General features: G+C 44.2%; 1 protein-coding gene across 3 annotated transcripts in view; it reads left to right on the top strand.

Annotated features, from left to right (window-relative positions):
- Positions 1-19,771, top strand: part of PCDH11X (protocadherin 11 X-linked) — a 953,301-nt gene that overhangs the window by 334,439 nt on the left and 599,091 nt on the right. For 2 of the 3 annotated variants that reach the window (XM_069985679.1, XM_069985680.1), the window contains exon 4: positions 19,125-19,163. The exons of the other annotated variant lie outside the window; for it this stretch is intronic. In XM_069985679.1, coding sequence (XP_069841780.1) covers positions 19,125-19,163 — 39 coding nt within the window. The remainder of the gene's footprint in view (positions 1-19,124; positions 19,164-19,771) is intronic. 3 annotated transcript variants of the gene reach the window in all.

The raw sequence follows: 19,771 nt of genomic DNA, 5'->3' as shown, positions 1-19,771 counted from the left end.
AGGGCCCTCTCTGTAGAGGCGTCATGAATGAAACATGAAAAACACAAGAGATTGCTCAACAAGTGACATCTGTCAATCACAATGATCTGTAGACCAGACGTTATCTATGGGTCGGGGGGGGGGGCTGCTGTTTCAGGAAGAAAACCGTCAAGTGCTTGCGATAATGACCACCATCTTTATAAAAGTCATATAATCATTGCTCATTGCATGCAATTACATTTATCTTTTTTCTTACTCCAGACTCTTCCCTGTCCTCCACCTTCCAGACTCTTCCTTGTCCTCCGCCTTTCAGACTCTTCCTGTCCTCCACCTTTCAGACTCTTCCTTGTCCTCCACCTTCCAGACTCTTCCTTGTCCTCCACCTTCCAGACTCTTCCCTGTCCTCCACCTTCCAGACTCTTCCTTGTCCTCCGCCTTTCAGACTCTTCCTGTCCTCCACCTTTCAGACTCCTCCCTATGTACCATCGCCTTTTCCATACTCTAGACTCCTCTATTCTCTCTCAATGTACCTCTGTCCCCTTCTTTCAGGCACCTTTTGTCTTTCTTCCTCCAGGCTCCTATTTACCCTTTCTTCAGGCTTCTCTATAGCCCTCTTCCTCCCTCCAGGCTCCTCTGTTCTCCAGTCTTCCTCCCTCCAGGCTCTTCTGTACTCCAGTTCTCCTTCCTCCAGGCTCCTCTATCCTCCTCCTCCCTCCATGTTCCTCTGCTGGTCTCCTCCTCCCTCCATGTTCCTCTGCTGGTCTCCTCCTCCCTCCAGGCTCCTCTGCTGGTCTCCTCCTCCCTCCAGGCTCCTCTGCTGGTCTCCTCCTCCCTCCAGGCTCCTCTGCTGGTCTCCTCCTCCCTCCATGCTCCTCTGCTGGTCTCCTCCTCCCTCCATGCTCCTCTGCTGATCTCCTCCTCCCTCCATGCTCCTCTGCTGGTCTCCTCCTCCCTCCATGCTCCTCTGCTGGTCTCCTCCTCCCTCCATGCTCCTCTGCTGGTCTCCTCCTCCCTCCATGCTCCTCTGCTGGTCTCCTCCTCCCTCCATGCTCCTCTGCTGGTCTCCTCCTCCCTCCATGCTCCTCTGCTGGTCTCCTCCTCCCTCCATGCTCCTCTGTCGTTCTCCTTCCTCCAGGCTCTTCTGTTGTTCTCCTCCTCCCTCCAGGCTCCTCTGCTGGTCTCCTCCTCCCTCCAGGCTCCTCTGCTGGTCTCCTCTTTCCTCCAGGCTCTTCTGTCCTTCTCCTTCCTCCAGGCTCTTCTGTCGTTCTCCTCCTCCCTCCAGGCTCCTCTGCTGGTCTCCTCTTTCCTCCAGGCTCCACTGCTGGTCTCCTCCTTCCTCCAGGCTCTTCTGTCGTTCTCCTCCTTCCTCCAGGCTCTTCTGTCGTTCTCCTCCTCCCTCCAGGCTCCACTGCTGGTCTCCTCCTTCCTCCAGGCTCTTCTGTTGTTCTCCTCCTTCCTCCAGGCTCTTCTGTTGTTCTCCTCCTTCCTCCAGGCTCTTCTGTCGTTCTCCTCCTCCCTCCAGGCTCCACTGCTGGTCTCCTCCTTCCTCCAGGCTCTTCTGTCGTTCTCCTTCCTCCAGGCTCCTCTGCTGGTCTCCTCTTTCCTCCAGGCTCCTCTGCTGGTCTCCTCTTTCCTCCAGGCTCCTCTGCTGGTCTCCTCTTTCCTCCAGGCTCCTCTGCTGGTCTCCTCCTTCCTCCAGGCTCTTCTGTCGTTCTCCTTCCTCCAGGCTCCTCTGCTGGTCTCCTCTTTCCTCCAGGCTCCTCTGCTGGTCTCCTCCTTCCTCCAGGCTCTTCTGTCGTTCTCCTCCTCCCTCCAGGCTCCTCTGCTGGTCTCCTCCTCCCTCCATGCTCCTCTGCTGGTCTCCTCCTTCCTCCAGGCTCCTCTGCTGGTCTCCTCTTTCCTCCAGGCTCCTCTGCTGGTCTCCTCTTTCCTCCAGGCTCCTTTGCCTCCATATGAAATTATCTTCTTTTCTTAAGTCTTTCCGCCTCATGCACCATTACTATATAACTCTCTTCCAGCCATGGTGGAGCTTAGTAGTCCCATGACTATTTGCACCTGACAGAAAATGAAAATTACACAAAAAAGACCCTGGTATTAGCGGGCACGGAAATATACAGGTATCTGGGACAGTAGGTTGATTATCTGCTTTGGGGTACAATGCCTCTGAGCGGTAATGACCGGGTGATTGAAGATACTTGGCTCTCCAGTGTTTGTACAATTCAGTGCCTTTATTTATAGAAGACGAGACAAGATGCTGATATTTGGCTTCTGGTGGCCACACTAGGGGATAAGTGCTTAGTGACCTTCCACATAGATGGCGGACATGCTGGTTTGGGTGACGTTTCTCCTGATCCTGACACACGTGGCTGGCTAAACATGCAGCTAACCTGAATGCTGAGAGGGAAGAAGCTGCTGCCAGACTCCATTGTGTCATCTGGACTCTTCTCCCCAAAGGTAAAAGGACGAGGCATGTGAAAATCTCTTTTCCCCTAGACGGCCATGATCGTCCAATGTTCAGCTGCCACGATCCTTTACGGAACATAAATTTAGTGGTTTTGGGATTTCCATGTAGTCATGCAACTTGTTCAGCATCCCTCCTTATAGTAAATACACAGTGGTCACATGGTGGCGGAAAATTGCAAGTTTTTGAAAATAAATTCTCTGACCCGATCGTCCCTTAAAGTGACTCTGTGCCCACAATCTGTCCCCCCAAAACAGTTTGTACCGTCGGATAGCTGCTTTTAATCCAAAATCTGTCCTGGGGTCCGCTCGGCAGGTGATGCAGTTTTTGTTCTAAAAATCTACTTTTAAACGTGCAGCCCTGTGTCAAACTGGCGTGGCCTAAAGTGTCTGAGCCCTAGGCCTTCACCGACTCTCTGTCCCTCCTCCACGCCCTCTTCATCATTTTTTCCTATTAATCATCTGTCAGAACACTGCACGGGTGCCTTAACGATCCAGCACATGTGCAGTGTTCACACAGGTGAGGAATAGGAGAGAATGTTCCTGGTGCATTCCTAATAGTGAGAAGGGTGGGGAGGAGGGACGGAGGGGTGTCGCAATCCTAGGGCATGGGTACTCTAGGCCACGGCGATTTGACACAGAGCTGCAGGTTTAAAAGTTGTTTTTGGCACAATAACTGCATCATCTGCCGAGCGGACCCCAGGACAGATCTTGGATTAAAAGCAGCTATAAGTGGTTTGGGGGGGGGGTCAGATTGTGGGTACAGAGTCACTTTAAAGGGATTATATCATTTGAACCCATGGCCAGCCAAGCAATGTAAAATTGCACCTTGGCCATTCAGATTAATACAAGAGCGGCAGCCGCTCATACAGAGACGACCCCTATAACCACCAATTACCCAGGATATGGGAAACAATAAGATTGTCTCACCAGCTGAGTAATTCCACAATAGATGGGACCGTATTCCGCTCATTAAAGTTGTTTCTATGTAGCAAATAATTCACCCAAAGTCATCTATCTTAATAGAAACAATATAACCCCTGACCTTACAACCGGAGTTGTTTACTTGACCCTTATGGCGACCACTGCCGCTCCATCACGTTGGATAAGTGGTCAATAGAAGCCTGGACATTAAAGGGGTAGTTCACAAAAAAAAAAAAATCTTTCAAATCTCTGCCAGAAAGTGCGCCAGAAATTTGTAATTTACTTTATTAAAAAATCTCCAATCTTCCAGTACTTATCAGCTGCTGTACGTGGTGTATTCTTTCCAGTCTGGAGAGCAGATGAGGTTTTCTATGGGGATTTGCTGCTGCTATGGACAGAGGTGGCAGCAGAGAGCACTGTTCCAGAATACACCACTTCCTGCAGGACATACAGCCGCTGATAAGTACTGGAAGACTGGAGATTTTTTTTTAATAAAAGTAAATTACAATTTTCTGGCATCAGTTAATTTGCATTTCGTTTCTTGTGAACTACCCCTTTAAGCTTCTAAGACTTTTATTATATTTGTTTTCAATTATTTTTTATAGCAAAATATTTAATGTATAAAGATGACCTTGAGAGTTGTTGTGACCTCTATTCCACGGACCTTGGGGTCAAGTGCTCCATCTTTCCTCCAGATATAGGACCCATCCTACGGGGCCGTTGTATTATCTATGACAATGAGAACGTCTTCGAGCTCCGCCACCCGCGTAGTCAGCTAAAGACTCCTCTTTGACCTCATCCTAAAATGTCTGACCAGGTGATATAGTGTAACGTGTCATCCGCACCTCCAACCTGGAGCCGGAGATGTGGCGCTCTACTGGGAGCCTGGAGAATGAGAGAGCCTTCCGTTCTCATTAGCCCGGAGGCGAGAAGTGGCAGCAGCAGAAGTCGGTCCGGGGCCGAGTAACAAGCGGCACAACCTGTCAGCTCTCCTCCTAATGATTCCCGGGAAGACAAATTGCTCATGGAAGGGAAGATGGTTGAATCTTCAGAACGAGTCGCCATCCGATCGCAGCGGCTCGGCCTCTAATCAGAAAGCAGATGTTCCTTTTGAAACCCGCAATGCCTTTCTAGTTGAGAGCTATTTGTCTCTTTGAGTTGATGATATTTCCTGCTATTTTAAGGTTTTTTTCCCATAAATGACAACGCTGAGCAGCGGGAGGTGGGATGGCGGCTGAGGAGGCGGCACAGCTGAGGCTTTGTTACATTGTATCGCTGTATAATATGTACTGCCCATAACTGGTGACTGGTACAATGTTGTGTCCTCTGATCCATGCCAGATCAGAAAGTAGTCGTGGCTTAACTAGAAGTGGGTGTGGTTTAGCATGAAGTGGGTGTGGTTTAGCAGGAAGCACTAAGTCTAGTGTGTTCCTTGACCCCAGAGTCCACAGGCAGCATAGATACACTGTATCACCTTCGGCTGGGTTCACACTGCGTTTTTGCATTCAGTTTTTGCAAAAAGCGGATGAAAAAAACTGATGCATTTGTGTGCATCCGTTTTCATCCAATTTTCCATTGACTTCCATTACGGACACAAAAGTAGTGTCAGCTACGTTTTTGTGTCCGTCAAAAAAAAAAGATCCGTTTTGATCCTTTTTTTTTTTTTTACAATAAAAAGTCAATGGAAAACCAGATGCACACAAATGCATCCGTTTTTTTTGCAAAAAACGGATGAAAAAAACTGATTGCAAAAACGCAGTGTGAACCTAGCCTTAGAGTCTGAAGGCAGTGTAGATACAATGTATATTTGTGTTGCCATGGTTACGGATTACACTCAATGTAGCATTGTACAATTTTATTCTTGATAACAGAAAAATGAGAGGACAGAACCACCTGACTGCTGAATCAGACTACACAGTGATTGTTTGTAGTCTGTTACCATGGAGACACATATACATCTAGATTGTTTGCAGATTTTAATTTTTTTTAGATGTGTTGGAAAAATGAGAAACATAGTAGCAGAAGTGATCGAAAACCTTGTATTTGGGTCTTGGTTTCTTCTTTTTCTCACATGTAATTGCTGTTCCAGGTCCCCGCAGAAGCCGTAATAACATCCTATGGATATTTTATAACTTACTGAATCCGCTCGTCCTCCCTTAATGTTCGGCCGTAATTTTTTGTGAAGATAAATCCGCGTGTAGCAGAGCCATGCCCGCGCTCCACTCTGCTGTACCATCAGGGAAAGGTCACCTGTGCCCGGTCCTAAGAATGAAGAGCTCACATGTCAGGATTCTGCTGAAAGCCGCCACACCGCTGACATTTCCCTCACGCTTCTCGCCCGGAGTTTGTTGTTCTTTCTTTTCTTTTCTTTTTTCCTACGAATGTGACGGACATAGAAATAACATGATAATCAGAGCGGAGTTTCTCTCAGATGAAGCTGCATCGGGCTGAGCGGCTGATGATTAAATAGCGAGATTGTAATAAAACGCCAGCGACCTAATTTTTCAAATTATTCAAATCAATTGGTTTCAGAAGTTATATAGATTTGTAAATTACTTCTATTTAAAAATCATCAGTCTTCCAGTACTTATCAGCTGCTGTATGTCCTGCAGGAAGTGGTGTATTCTCTCCAGTCTGACACAGTGCTCTCTGCTGCCACCTCTGTCCATGTCAGGAACTGTCCAGAGCAGCAGCAAATCCCCATAGGAAAACTATCCTGCTGAGACTGAATAAAACACTTCCTGCAGGATATACAGCAGCTGACAAGTAATGGAAGACTGGATATATATATATATATATATATATATTTTTTATAGAAATAATTGACAAATCTATAGTATTTTCAGAAATTGGTTGTTTTTGAAAGAAAAAATAAATAGCTGGAATTCCCCTTTGACACAGCAGCTGCTTACTAGACATGATCACTCATGATAACCTTGTGGTTTAGATACAGCATATTAACATTACTGTATCACACTTGATAGGCTTAGATACATTGGCTCAGCAGCACCCAGATTCCAAGCCACTGTTCCTACACATCAGATAGAGCTCATGTATACCCCTGTATTCTATCCAGTCCTCCAGCTCATGTATACCCCTGTACATCTGTATCCTCTCCAGTCCTCCAGCTCATGGATACCCCTGTACATCTGTATTCTCTCTAGTCCTCCAGCTCATGTATACCTCTGTATTCTCTCCAGTCTTCTAGCTCATGTATACCTCTGTATTCTCTCCAGTCCTCCAGCTCATGTATATATCTGTATTATCTCCAGTCCTCCAACTCATGTATACCTCTGTATTCTCTCCAGTCCTCCAGCTCATGTATATATCTGCTATTACCTCCAGTCCTCCAGCTCATGTATACCCCTGTATTCTCTCCAGTCCTCCAGCTCATGTATACATCTATTACCTCCAGTCCTCCAGCTCATGTATACCTCTGTATCCTCTCCAGTCCTCCAGCTCATGGATACCCCTGTACATCTATATTCTCTCTAGTCCTCCAGCTCATGTATACCTCTGCTATAACCTCCAGTCCTCCAGCTCATGTATACCTCTGTATTCTCTCCAGTCCTCCAGCTCATGTATACCTCTGCTATAACCTCCAGTCCTCCAGCTCATGTATACCTCTGTATTCTCTCCAGTCCTCCAGCTCATGTATACCTCTGTATTCTCTCCAGTCTTCTAGCTCATGTATATATCTGTATTCTGTCCAGTCCTCCAGCTCATGTATACCTCTGTATTCTCTCCAGTCCTCCAGCTCATGTATTCATCTGCTATTACCTCCAGTCCTCCAGCTCATGTATACCCCTGTATTCTCTCCAGTCCTCCAGCTCATGTATACCTCTGTATTCTCTCCAGTCCTCCAGCTCATGTATATATCTGTATTCTCTCCAGTCCTCCAGGTCATGTATACCTCTGTATTCTCTCCAGTCCTCCAGGTCATGTATACCTCTGTATTCTCTCCAGTCCTCCAGCTCATGTATACCCCTGTATTCTCTCCAGCCCTCCAGCTCATGTATACCTCTGTATTCTCTCCAGTCCTCCAGGTCATATATATTATACGATTTATTATAGGACAATACTTTCTTGTTTCCTCGTCGCCCCTCAATCCCGTTGGCGCACACGTTGCGTCTCTGAGCCGTCTCTGGCGGTGCGGCTGCTTAGTCAGATATTCGGCAGCGACTTGCTGAGGCTCCAATTATTCGGCCGGCCTGGTGACCCCTATAGCTGCCGGGGTTCCCCTAAGCCAAGTGCTGCCCGAGATAAGGGGGGGGGGGAGGCTTAATGGTGAAAGACATTTCAATTAATGGCGTCAGATGTGCAGAATCTCTGCGGTGCTGCGGATCCCGGCTGCTCACTCCTGGTGACGGATCCGGCCGTTGCACATCACACACGTTCTCAGCCGCTCTCACTCCTGGTGACCTGATTCCAGGATCCCCCGGGCCCCGCTGCAGTAAACATTGGATTTCATGCACATACAACCTGTCACAATGTGTTCTTTATGGTGACACAATGTATCAAGTGTTTTGTTACCGGTAACGAAGAGCAAACAGAAGGCGGCCGCTCCCCGAAGCCCAGACATCACCCCAGCCAAATACTAAGAGGTTCTAGAGAGTTCTGCTAGAAATAATAATATAATATAATTCCTATTGTAGGACGACGTCATGTATTTGTAAGGTGTTTCATCTTAGTGCTAGAAAGTTATGCAGATTTGTAATTTACTTTTATTTAAAAATCTCCAGTCTTCCAATACTTATCAGCTGCTGCATGTCCTGCAGGAAGTGGTGTATTCTCTCCAGTCTGACACAGTAATCTCTGCTGCCACCTCTGTCCATGTCAGGAACTGTCCAGAGCAGGAGAGGTTTTCTGTTTCAATATATTTATTAGGTTTTAACAAACTTTTCCAAATAAAAACAGTTGTACAACTTAGAACCGTACAACATTTCCAACAAACATACATAATTTCCAAACAATTATATATACATTTCAACAAGAAGAGTATTATAGTAGACAAGGATCTGATTATACATCAGGAAACCGTCCATAGTCATAATCCTTGTTTAACAAAATAGAAAATCTTAAGATGAAAAATAGGAGCTTGATGCCCATGGTGACCAATTCTCTCTGAACCTTTTAATAGAGTTATTACCAAAGGCTATAGCCTCCTCATATTTGTATGTAGTGTTAATTTCTTGGATTGTGTCCTCTATTTTAGGAATAGAAGAAGATTTCCATCTTCTTGTTAAGAATAGTTTCGCAATTACTACTATTTTGCAAAACAGAATGCGAAAGGGTGGTGGGATCATATGGATCCCTAAGAGCAAAAGTGCTAATTGGGGTGTTAGTGGGATTTGAGTTTTAAATAATTTGTCCACTAATTTAGAGATTTCACTCCAATATTGTGTTATCCGTGGGCAATACCATAGAATGTGCTGTAATGATCCTTCACACCCACATTCTCTCCAACATAAACTAGAGGATGAGGGGAACATCTTGTGAAGTCTAAGTGGGGTGTAGTACCACTGTAACCTTGCTTTGGTGATAGCCTCTACATGAACTATACATTGTAGGGCCTTGTGTGACCACGAGAAAGCATGTTTCCAGTCTTCTCCGGAGGGGGAAATATTCAGTTCTGCGGACCATTTAGCATACTCACCCCGATGTGTCCTCTTCGCTGGTCCGCAGCACAATGAAGTCACTGTACTGCGGACAGGCTCATTATATGTGCGCTGAGCCGATCAGCCAATCAGCTGAGCGCACATATAATTCTAAATGTTTCTTCTAATAATGCTATTGTGATAACATAATTAAACATTTAATGTTTTCATTAAAGTAAAGTGATGATTAGTACAGAAAGCTCTATTGCCGGGAATATGAATTAACAGCTTATGGAGCTTCCTGTGCTTATTAATATTTAATTAATAAAACACATTTTCGATTAAATAAATTCAGTTTCGTTGTTCAATAATTTAATTCGAACGAATCCATCATTTTGCAATTAAATATACTGTCAAAAAATAAATATATATATATATATATATATATATATATATATATATATACATTTATTTATATATATATTTATTTTAACAGTATATTTAATTGCAAAATGATGGATTCGTTAGAATTAAATTATTGAACAACGAAAGGGACTTTATTACAAAGAAAATGTGTTCTATTAATTTAATATATTAACTATTAGAGGCATCGGCATTCGGCATCATTGCTGGCTATTTTTGAAGTACTACGTACGGACCGCCTGTCAATCCACGGCCGCGTTTCCAGCCACAAACAATGGTCTTGTTCATTTTTTACGGGTCCGTTTACGATCGGGTCGTAGATTCATACATAGTGTGCACTGTGCAGCCGTATATCCTATACTTTCCAGCGTACGCATGAACCACCAAAAATACCGCCGCACAATTACAGCCGCAAATACAGCCGCACACTTACATAGTCTGAACCTGGCCTAAATCTGCAAGACCTTAAAGGGGTCATTCAGGATTAGAAAAAGCACTGCTTCTTACTTGCAAAAACAGCGCCACCCCTGTTGTCATGTTGTGTGTGGTATTTAAGTCAGCTCCATTCATGTGAACACGCTCTTGATTCCTGAATTTGCACAAAGGGTTACTTCCAGGATTTGCCTCCTATTTACCAGCTGTAATAGACTTTTTTGCCAAAACATTTTGCTTCACAATAACCTAGGTAGCTGAGAATTGGCAGTGAGTGGTGTCAGGTGTGACGGGGGTTATGTCGGGAATTGTAATGGTAACTGGTGTTAAGATGGTGGTGTCAGGAGTTGTGGTCGTGTCGGGATTGTGATGTGGTGGTGATGATGGTGTTGGGGTTTGTAATGGTGGGGGTTGTGATGATAGTATTAGAGGGGTGATGTTGGGGGGTGGCAGGGTTTGCGATGATGGTGGTAGAGGGGGTGTTATTGGGTGCTATGATGATGGGGGTGGTGTCGTGGGTTGTGGTGGAGGTATTGGAGGGGTGCTGGGTGTTATTGTGGTGGAGGTATTGGGGTGCTGGGTGTTATTATGATGGTTGTGGTGGAGGTATTGGAGGGGTGCTGGGTGGTATGATGGTGGTTGTGGTGGAGATATTGGAGGGGTGCTGGGTGTTATTGTGGTGGAGGTATTGGAGGGGTGCTGGGTGTTATGGTGGTGGAGGTATTGGAGGGGTGCTGGGTGTTATTGTGGTGGAGGTATTGGAGGGGTGCTGGGTGTTATGATGGTGGTGGTTGTGGTGGAGGTATTGGAGGGGTGCTGGGTGCTATGATGGTGGTTGTGGTGGAGGTATTGGAGGGGTGCTGGGTGTTAATGTGGTGGAGGTATTGGAGGGGTGCTGGGTGTTATGATGGTGGTTGTGGTGGAAGTATTGGCAGGATGCTGGGTGTTATTATGATGGTTGTGATGATGGTATTGGAGGGGTGTTGGGTGTTATGATGGTGGTGGAGGTATTGGAGGGGTATTAGGGGTTGTGCTGGTGGTGGGGTGGCCTCTTCCCTTTACCCCTCTGTAAAAACCCCGTGTTCTCTCCTCAGTCAGTAGATATCTCTGTACACAGGTTACACAATAAAATTTTACCCTTTTAAAAAACAAAACAAAAAAGCACACACACACACACACACACACAAAAAAGTCAAAAAAATCTCTGGAGAAGAAAGAGTTAACTCTGTGCTCATCCTTTTCTTCTTTTTTTCCCCCCCTAAAATGTGAAAACATCATCGTATTCAAGTTGTTCACTTAAAATATTTCCCAGTGGTCGGACAATCTCACCATGATGCATTCTTGGCAGGAATTACTTCCTTGACTGTGCAGTTTGCCTTCAGGAACGATGCCAATGAATGTTAATCCACAGTTTTATGAAGTCGCAGTGAAGCGAGGACTGGAGAGCGGAAATAAGCAACTTTTTATTGTCACACCCTGAAGTTCAGCGTGTTATAGAGCAGCTGCAGCTCCGCTCATGAATCAGCCGGCCTCAGAGGAGACATCAGGAGACAATGGTGGGTGAGGGGCCGGACGCCGCGTATACTCGCTGGATGGGAGGAATTCCCTCAGCACCGTTCTGGCAGCTGCTTCTTTCCTATGTACAGTACAAGGGTAGAGCACATGTCATCTGCACACTGCATGGCTTCCTGCACATTTTATATCCTACTACATAGAAAAGAACGGACATGCTCAGGATTATGAAATCTGCATGAGGGGGTGAAACATGTACAGGAGGTTAATAACATACCAACATGTCAGGAATATAACTACTAAAATACTGCTCCTATATACAGGAATATACTACTATAATAATGCTCCCTATATACAGGAATATACTACTATAATAATGCTCCCTATATACAGGAATATACTACTATAATACTGCTCCTATATACAGGAATATACTACTATAATACTGCTCCTATATACAGTAATATAACTACTATAATACTGCCTCCTATATACAAGAATATAACTACTATAATACTGCTCCTATATACAGGAATATACTACTATAATAATGCTCCCTATATACAGGAATATACTACTATAATACTGCTCCTATATACAGTAATATAACTACTATAATACTGCCTCCTATATACAAGAATATAACTACTATAATACTGCCCCCTATATACAGGGATATAACTACTATAATACTGCCTCCTATATACAAGAATATAACTACTATAATACTGCTCCTATATACAGGAATATAACTACTATAATACTGCTCCTATATACAGGAATATAATTACTATAAACGCGGTTCAGGGAAGAAACAGAGTGCTGCACCTCACACCTATGGCTGATACTAGTGCCGCTAGGCTAAATAAAAAACATCAGAATTTTGTGTATGAATTGATCAAGCCATACTGCCCCATGTACCTCGTGCCGGTATCTGATACACATGGGTCCCTACACTAAGTCCACACCGTGCCAGTCAGTGGCCACCAACCCCGCAGGGGCTTTTTGGGTCTGGTCCTGTGACATTGGGGTTGCAGGGCCGTTCCATGGCCTCCCTTCCCTGCACGTGCACGCTTTGCGGGGTTGGCGGTCGCTGACCGACACGGTGTGGAGTTAGCGTAGGGACCCGTGTGGACCAGAGGACCTGCGCGGTGGTACACGGGGCAATATGGCTTGATCAATTCATATACAGACACTCTGGTGTTGATTTTTAATATAGGCCTAGCGGCATTAGTATCAGCCATAGATGGGATGTGCAGCGGTTCCATTCTCTCCAGTTCATGTATAACTACTATAAAACTGCCCCTATATACAGGAATATAACTACTATAATACTGCCCCCTATATACAAGGATATAACTACTATAATACTGCTCCTATATACAGGAATATAACTACTATATACTGCTCCTATATACAGGAATATAACTACTATAATACTACTCCTATATACAGGAATATAACTACTATAATACTACTCCTATATACAGGAATATAACTACAATAATACTGCTCCTATATACAGGAATATAACTACTATAATACTGCCCCCTATATACAGGAATATAACTACTATAATACTGCTCCTATATACAGGAATATACTACTATAATAATGCTCCCTATATACAGGAATATACTACTATAATACTGCTCCTATATACAGTAATATAACTACAATAATACTGCCTCCTATATACAAGAATATAACTCCTATAATACTGCTCCTATATACAGGAATATAACTACTATAATACTGCTCCTATATAGAAGAATATAACTACTATAATACTGCTCCTATATACAGGGATATAACTCCTATAATACTGCTCCTATATACAGGAATATAACTACTATAATACTGCTCCTATATAGAAGAATATAACTACTATAATACTGCTCCTATATACAGGAATATAACTACTATAATACTGCCCCCTATATACAGGGATATAACTACTATAATACTGTCCCCTATAGACATGTATACTCATACCAGTATTGCTCCTCTTCCTGTTCTTAGTACGAGTGTATGTGACTGGTAGTATACGGTGTAGTGCTGTGCTTGATGATGGCGGGTTTCTTGCAGACAGACAGGTCATGTAACTTGTCTTGCTTTCTTCTTGGCATGTTTTAATTTCACAATTAGTTTGTGTGATTCTGGAGTCTTTCCCTTCAATCTGCCAGCGGCTTCGCTCTGCGCCGGATGCTAATTATAGTAATCCATTTACATTCGGGTAAATTGCATAATCTATGGTAATTTTTAATACGTGTCACCTGGACTTATATTTGTTTTGATGTGACACTGTTTTTGGGGTAGTCGTCAGAGTGGAGCGCCGTCACTTTAAAAGATTAAACAAAAATTAGATTAGCGCTGATTAAATGAGCCGCCTGTCAGGACGCCATTAATAAAGATTTTGATCTGTAAAGTAACAGGACGGCTTTACCAGGCTTCTTTTTTGCTGGAGAATTTGATTTCGTATGAGAGGGTCACAGGCGGAGCGGCCGAGGCTGAACCTGGCGGAACGCGCTGTCACAACACTTTAATGTCTAAATCATCAGGAAGTGGAGACTGAGGACGCTGAATAACCGTCACCGCTCACAGTCTCTACAGGAGGCCGACACGCCGCACACATCCTAATATTATAGTTTAAGGAACGTGTATAATGAATCGGCCGTTATGGGGAGAAGAGTTCCATAGTCTCATTGCAAAGCAAGTCATCTAAGCATGTATACTGCCCCATTATATATATATATATATATATATATATATATATATATATATATATATATATATATAATAAAATACACATATACATACAGAAGAGCCTGTCTATCACTGGCCTGAAGCAGAAGAGCGCCCCCTTCAGTGGATGGCACATAGGTACTTAGTGTGATGAGATTGAGATAAAATAGGTTCAAGGAGTGTGGCCTATTTAAAGGGTGTGGTCCATGTGATTTATTAGAACTGCTTGTGAACCTGAAAATAATAATAGTTTTACACATGACTATTATTTTTATTGTTGTTGTTATTATTATAATATAGTTTTTTTATTTTTTATTTTTTTTGGTATAGCACCAACAGATTCTGCAGTGCTAATGTAAAGATCTTTATAGTTTTCTAACACCAATAAATTTTAATTATATTCTTTCTCTGGAGTACCCCTTTAATGGAGAAGGAAAAATATTATTATTATTATTATTATTATTATTATTATTATTATTATTTATTATTATTATTTATTATTATTATTTATTATTATTATTATTATTATTATTATTTCTATTCAAAAATCCCTAGTTTTTCCAGTACTTATCAGCTGCTAGATGTCCTGCAGGAAGTAGTGTATTCTTGACACCAATTAATTTCAAGTGTATCTTTGGATTACCCCTTTAAATTTTGGCTGGGTTATTGCAGTCTCTGTGTTCCCTGTGATGCTTTGTGTCTCTCATCCTCACAACGCTTTATTATTACCTTACTTTTTTCTTGCTATGATTTTGGCTTGGTCGGGTTCTGGCAGTGATTTTTTATTATTTTATTTTTTTGCTGTTCATTGTCTCTTAAGGTTAGGGACATGAAATTGCTTCTTTGTGCGCCGGGCACCATGCAGGAGCTGGGTAGAAGGATCCCGCCGCCGCTTTAATAAATAATAGAAAAGAGAGAAAATAATAATGGAGAGAAGGAAACAGAAAGCAATTTTAGAGGAGAGAAAGCCTCCAAGCTTCTGTGAGGACATAACAAGGGTAGCGTATTCCGGGGCATTGTCGCATTGTTGCATATTACCGACCACTTCTCTCTATTGACCGCTTCTTTGACTTGTCATCTATCAAGTATAATGTGTTATATCTCTCTATGGTGCTGGCCCGCAGACAAGCCGCGCCGGCTGGAGGTAACTATTTTCACAGTGTTTGGATTTTTTGTGATATATATATATATATATATATTTTTTTTTATTACACAGCTTTTACTGTTTACTTGTAAACCACGATGTATATCTCCATGTTTAAGCTCATGATCTGGAATATCAGCTAGTATTTGTGGAGGATGCAGTAATGTGACATAGTACAGACTATCATGGTTAGTCAGGAGTTGCACAGCACTGTATATAGGTAATACGTCTCCATGGTAACAGACAACAAATAAAAGCTGGTGTAGTCTGATTCTGCGGTCATGTGTTACTCCCCCATCTGTCACACACAGCCTGTTCCCTCCCTTAGGAGCTGCATTTAGGCTTATTTTACACTGTGATGGCCGTGATGGCAATCTCCATCTCTGCCTCTGTAGCCTCTGTATGGACGGTATATAGGGGTTGTTGTATGAAATAACATAGATGGTGGTGGTATATGGTTGGTTAATTTTAAAGGGGTAGTTCACAAAATAAAGTTTTTCTTTCAAATCAACTGGTGTCAGAGATTTGTAATTTACCTCTGTTAGAAAAAAACTGCAGTCTTCCAGTACTTATTATCTGCTGCACGTCCTACAGGAAGTGGTGTATTCTCTCCATCTGACACAGTGCTCTCTGCTGCCACCTCTGTCCATGTCAGGAACTGTCCAGAGCAGCAGCAAATCCCCATAGAAAACCTCTCCTGCTCTCCACACTGTATTAGCGGGCATGGCGATCGAACAGTGCCCGCTAATAGCCGCGGTCCCGGGCTATGAGCGGCACCCGGGACCATGACGGTTCAGAGCGCGGACACATAGAGGCGGCCCTGGACGTACGGGTACGTCCAGGGTTGCCTAAGGGTTAAACTGACTGACTGACAATGACTGACTGACTGGTTAAACTAAACTGATTGAAACTGACTGACACTGACATACAGCACTTCCAGCTCAGTCTTCTCCCTTTTCCTCTCTGTCAGGCTACTTTCCACACTGTAAGTTTCAGGACCTTTGGGTCATGTGATCAGGTCCTTCACTCTTTTCTCTCTCTGTGCAGGTCCTGCTCCCTCTCCTGTGTCTTCTCATGTTCAGCCCGGTCACCCTGCACCACAGTGAGCGGCTGAACATTAGTACACTGGGCCTTTCTCCCTCTATGGGCCCCTAGAGGTGATGCGGGCCCCGGTAAGCCCCGTGCTAACGCCGGCCCTGGCTTACATTATTGATCGGCCCATCTAATAGGTCTCTTACAGTTTAGCCCGTCACCAATGTTGGCGGCTGCTTACATCCATAACCCACTGTAAAATCCCTAAATGATGGATCTGGAGTTCTGTAGCTAAAGAATCTGGGTCTGTGACTAATGTAAAGGAATATTCGGATGTTATGTGGGGTCATATGGACCCGGGTTCCGGCTGGGGCTTTGTGTTGTAGATTCGGGACAGAACGTCCTACATCGTTTGAGCCTTGTCTGTAGGGAGTATCTGGAGTGGCCGTTACAGCATAAACTCCTAGTCATATACCGCAATGACCATCAGCAGATATGGCCATTAGGCGGTAGGAACAACCGATGTGACCTTCTGTAACCTGTACTGATGTGACCTCCTGCAACCTCTACCGATGTGACCTCCTGTACCGATGTGACCTTCTGTAACCTGTACTGATGTGACCTCCTGCAACCTCTACCGATGTGACCTCCTGTACCGATGTGACCTTCTGTAACCTGTACTAATGTGACCTCCTGCAACCTCTACCGATGTGACCTCCTGTAACCTGTGATCCTGTAACCTGTACCGATGTGACCTCCTGTACTGATGTGACCTCCTGTACCGATGTGACCTCCTGCAACCTCTACCGATGTGACCTCCTGCAACCTCTACCGATGTGACCTCCTGTAACCTGTGATCCTGTAACCTGTACCGATGTGACCTCCTGTACTGATGTGACCTCCTGTACTGATGTGTGATCCTGTAACCTGTACCGATGTGACCTCCTGTACTGATGTGACCTCCTGTAACAATGTGACCTCCTGTAACCTCTACCTGTGATGCTGTAACCTGTACCGATGTGACCTCCTGTACTGATGTGACCTCCTGTAACCTGTACTGATGTGACCTCCTGCAACCTCTACCGATGTGACCTCCTGTAACCTTTGATCCTGTAACCTGTACCGATGTGACCTCCTGTAACCTTTGATCCTGTAACCTGTACCAATGTGACCTCCGGTAACCTCTGATCCTGTAACCTGTACCGATGTGACCTCCTGTAACCTCTGATCCTGTAACCTGTACCGATGTGACCTCCTGTAGCCTGTCATCCAAGGACTCTGAGATGGATCCATTCTTGGTGTTACCTCTGCACTTGCTTCCTATTGAAAGTCTCTGCGTGTTGTGTTATATAGAAGGAATAGGGCAGGAGGAAGCTTTATTCCCCTGCAGTAGTTCCCATTCTATTCGGCGTGTTCAGGTCAGATGTCCTTGTGATTGCCGGTCACCCAGGTGATCCCGCTGCTTCTCTGTCACCGGCTCCTCGGCAGGGCGTCCACTACCTCTAATCCAATTATCTCCGCGCATCCTGCCCTAAAATGACTCCCAACAATCCAGCCTATTCACTGCCTATAATCCTGGGTGAAGCACTTCTAACAATCCACTTCATTCCCGGTCTGCCAGGTGCACGCTCAGGTCACGTACTCTCTCTTATCTCTGCCCTTCCCTTGGCTTCTGATGGACCCGCCATGACCTGTGCCGGAGCTCCGGATACGCTAAGATCAGGCTTTCATTTATGTCGTTCTGACTTCTAGTTCAAAAAGAAACTAATGGAAGGAAATATATAACATTTCTGGCTTATTGCGTCTTCTCTCCAATCCGTCCTATTGATCCATCAAACCAGAGACTTGATGTCCTGGGGCCCCGATGCAAGATTTGTGCTATTCTAATTGAGGGCCACAATCTGTCCTTATTTTGGCTAAATTAGAAGACACAGCCCTATAGGGGGGCACATAGCTCCTGCAATCCTGTCTGTATAGTGATATATGAATAAGTAAGAGTGATTCTATTTTGGGGGAAGTAGTATGTAGGTGCCTATTGGCTGCCATTTGTCTATGGTGGCCAGTGTTGAACAGAGTTACCAAAGTGTTGGGGTTCGTCAGCATTCTCTGAACCAGAGTGCTCGGCATTTGAATCTCAGCGTCTGGAGAAGTTGGATGCTACCTTAAAGGGGTTATCCAGCGCTACAAAAACATGGCCACTTTCCCCACTCTTGTCTCTAGGTCAGGTGTGGTTTGCAATTACGCTCCGTTTACTTCAATGGAACTGAGTTTCAAACCCTACCCAATCTGGGGACAAGAGCGGAGCAAAAGTGGCCATGCTTTTGTAGTGCTGGATAACCCCTTTAAGGTACATGGATACAGCCATAGGCCATAGTTTATATCCAAGTTTTCCTGGCAGCCCTAAGGCCATCGGCCACCGATAGTCAGATGCTAAGCATTCGGGTTTTGAGAATGTTGCCGAACAGTTTGGGAAGTTCGCTCAACACTTTTTACTATATGTTGTGATATGTAATGTGGTTTGACTTGAGGCACCCAACTTTTCCAGCCCCCGGGAGTCAAATGCCAAGCGTTGTGGCTCGGAGGGCGTTGGGGATGTACCATGGGGATTGGTTTGTAGCAGCCTCCTTTATGAATGTCTCTGCTCTATACTGTATATGGGGGAAGGGGGGGGATTTTTTGGGGCGCTGTTTTTTGTGACTGTTCCCACTATTCCTTATTGTATAGCCATTGTTTTTTGCCTCTCCTTGTGTCTGGGAGGGTTTACGGTGTAGAGGGTAGATGGTAGATGTCTAGAATATTTGCTCTCAATTATCACGAGCTGTAATATTTTTAGTATTGTCCTATATATTGGTGGGTAATTTCTTCTTCTTTTACAGCAAAGGGAGTGGGCAACGCTGCCCAGAAGACATCTGACTGTAAGTATGCCCTGGATGACATATTGTAGATTGTTTGATGGTATATATCCCACAGTATGACTGCATACACCATACACTCAGATCATCCAGTCCCCAAGTCTTTTTAGGGTTCGGGCTTAGTAAGTTTGGATGCTGTGAATAGCGATGTTTATACTTTTTGGTTATTGGGCACCGGTATCTTTTTATTGTTGTAAGCGTAATAAATGTTATGTTTTATGAAGGTTCAGATTCGTGCAATGAGTATGTGCCTAATGTATTGCAATGAGGATGGTGGAGTATATGTGTGCCTAATGTATCACAATGAGGAGGGTGGAGTATACATGTTTCTAATGTATCAAAATGAGGAGGGTGGAGTACATATGTGCCTAGTATATTACAATGAGGAGCATGGAGTATATGTGTCTAGTGTATTATAATGAGAAAGATGAAGTATATATGTGCCTAGTGTATTATAATGGGAAGGGTGGAGTATATATGTGTCTAGTGTATTACAATGGGAAGGGTGGAGTATATATGTGCCTAGTGTATTGCTATGAGGAGGGTGGAGTATATGTGTGTCTAGTGTATTACTATGGAGACGATTGGGTATATACGTGCCTAGTGTATTA

This window comes from Dendropsophus ebraccatus, chromosome 10 (assembly GCF_027789765.1).
Source record: "Dendropsophus ebraccatus isolate aDenEbr1 chromosome 10, aDenEbr1.pat, whole genome shotgun sequence".
NCBI classification, from domain to species: Eukaryota; Metazoa; Chordata; class Amphibia; order Anura; family Hylidae; genus Dendropsophus; species Dendropsophus ebraccatus.
Note: the sequence above shows the minus strand (reverse complement) of the source record. Positions and strands in the feature narration are given on the sequence as shown.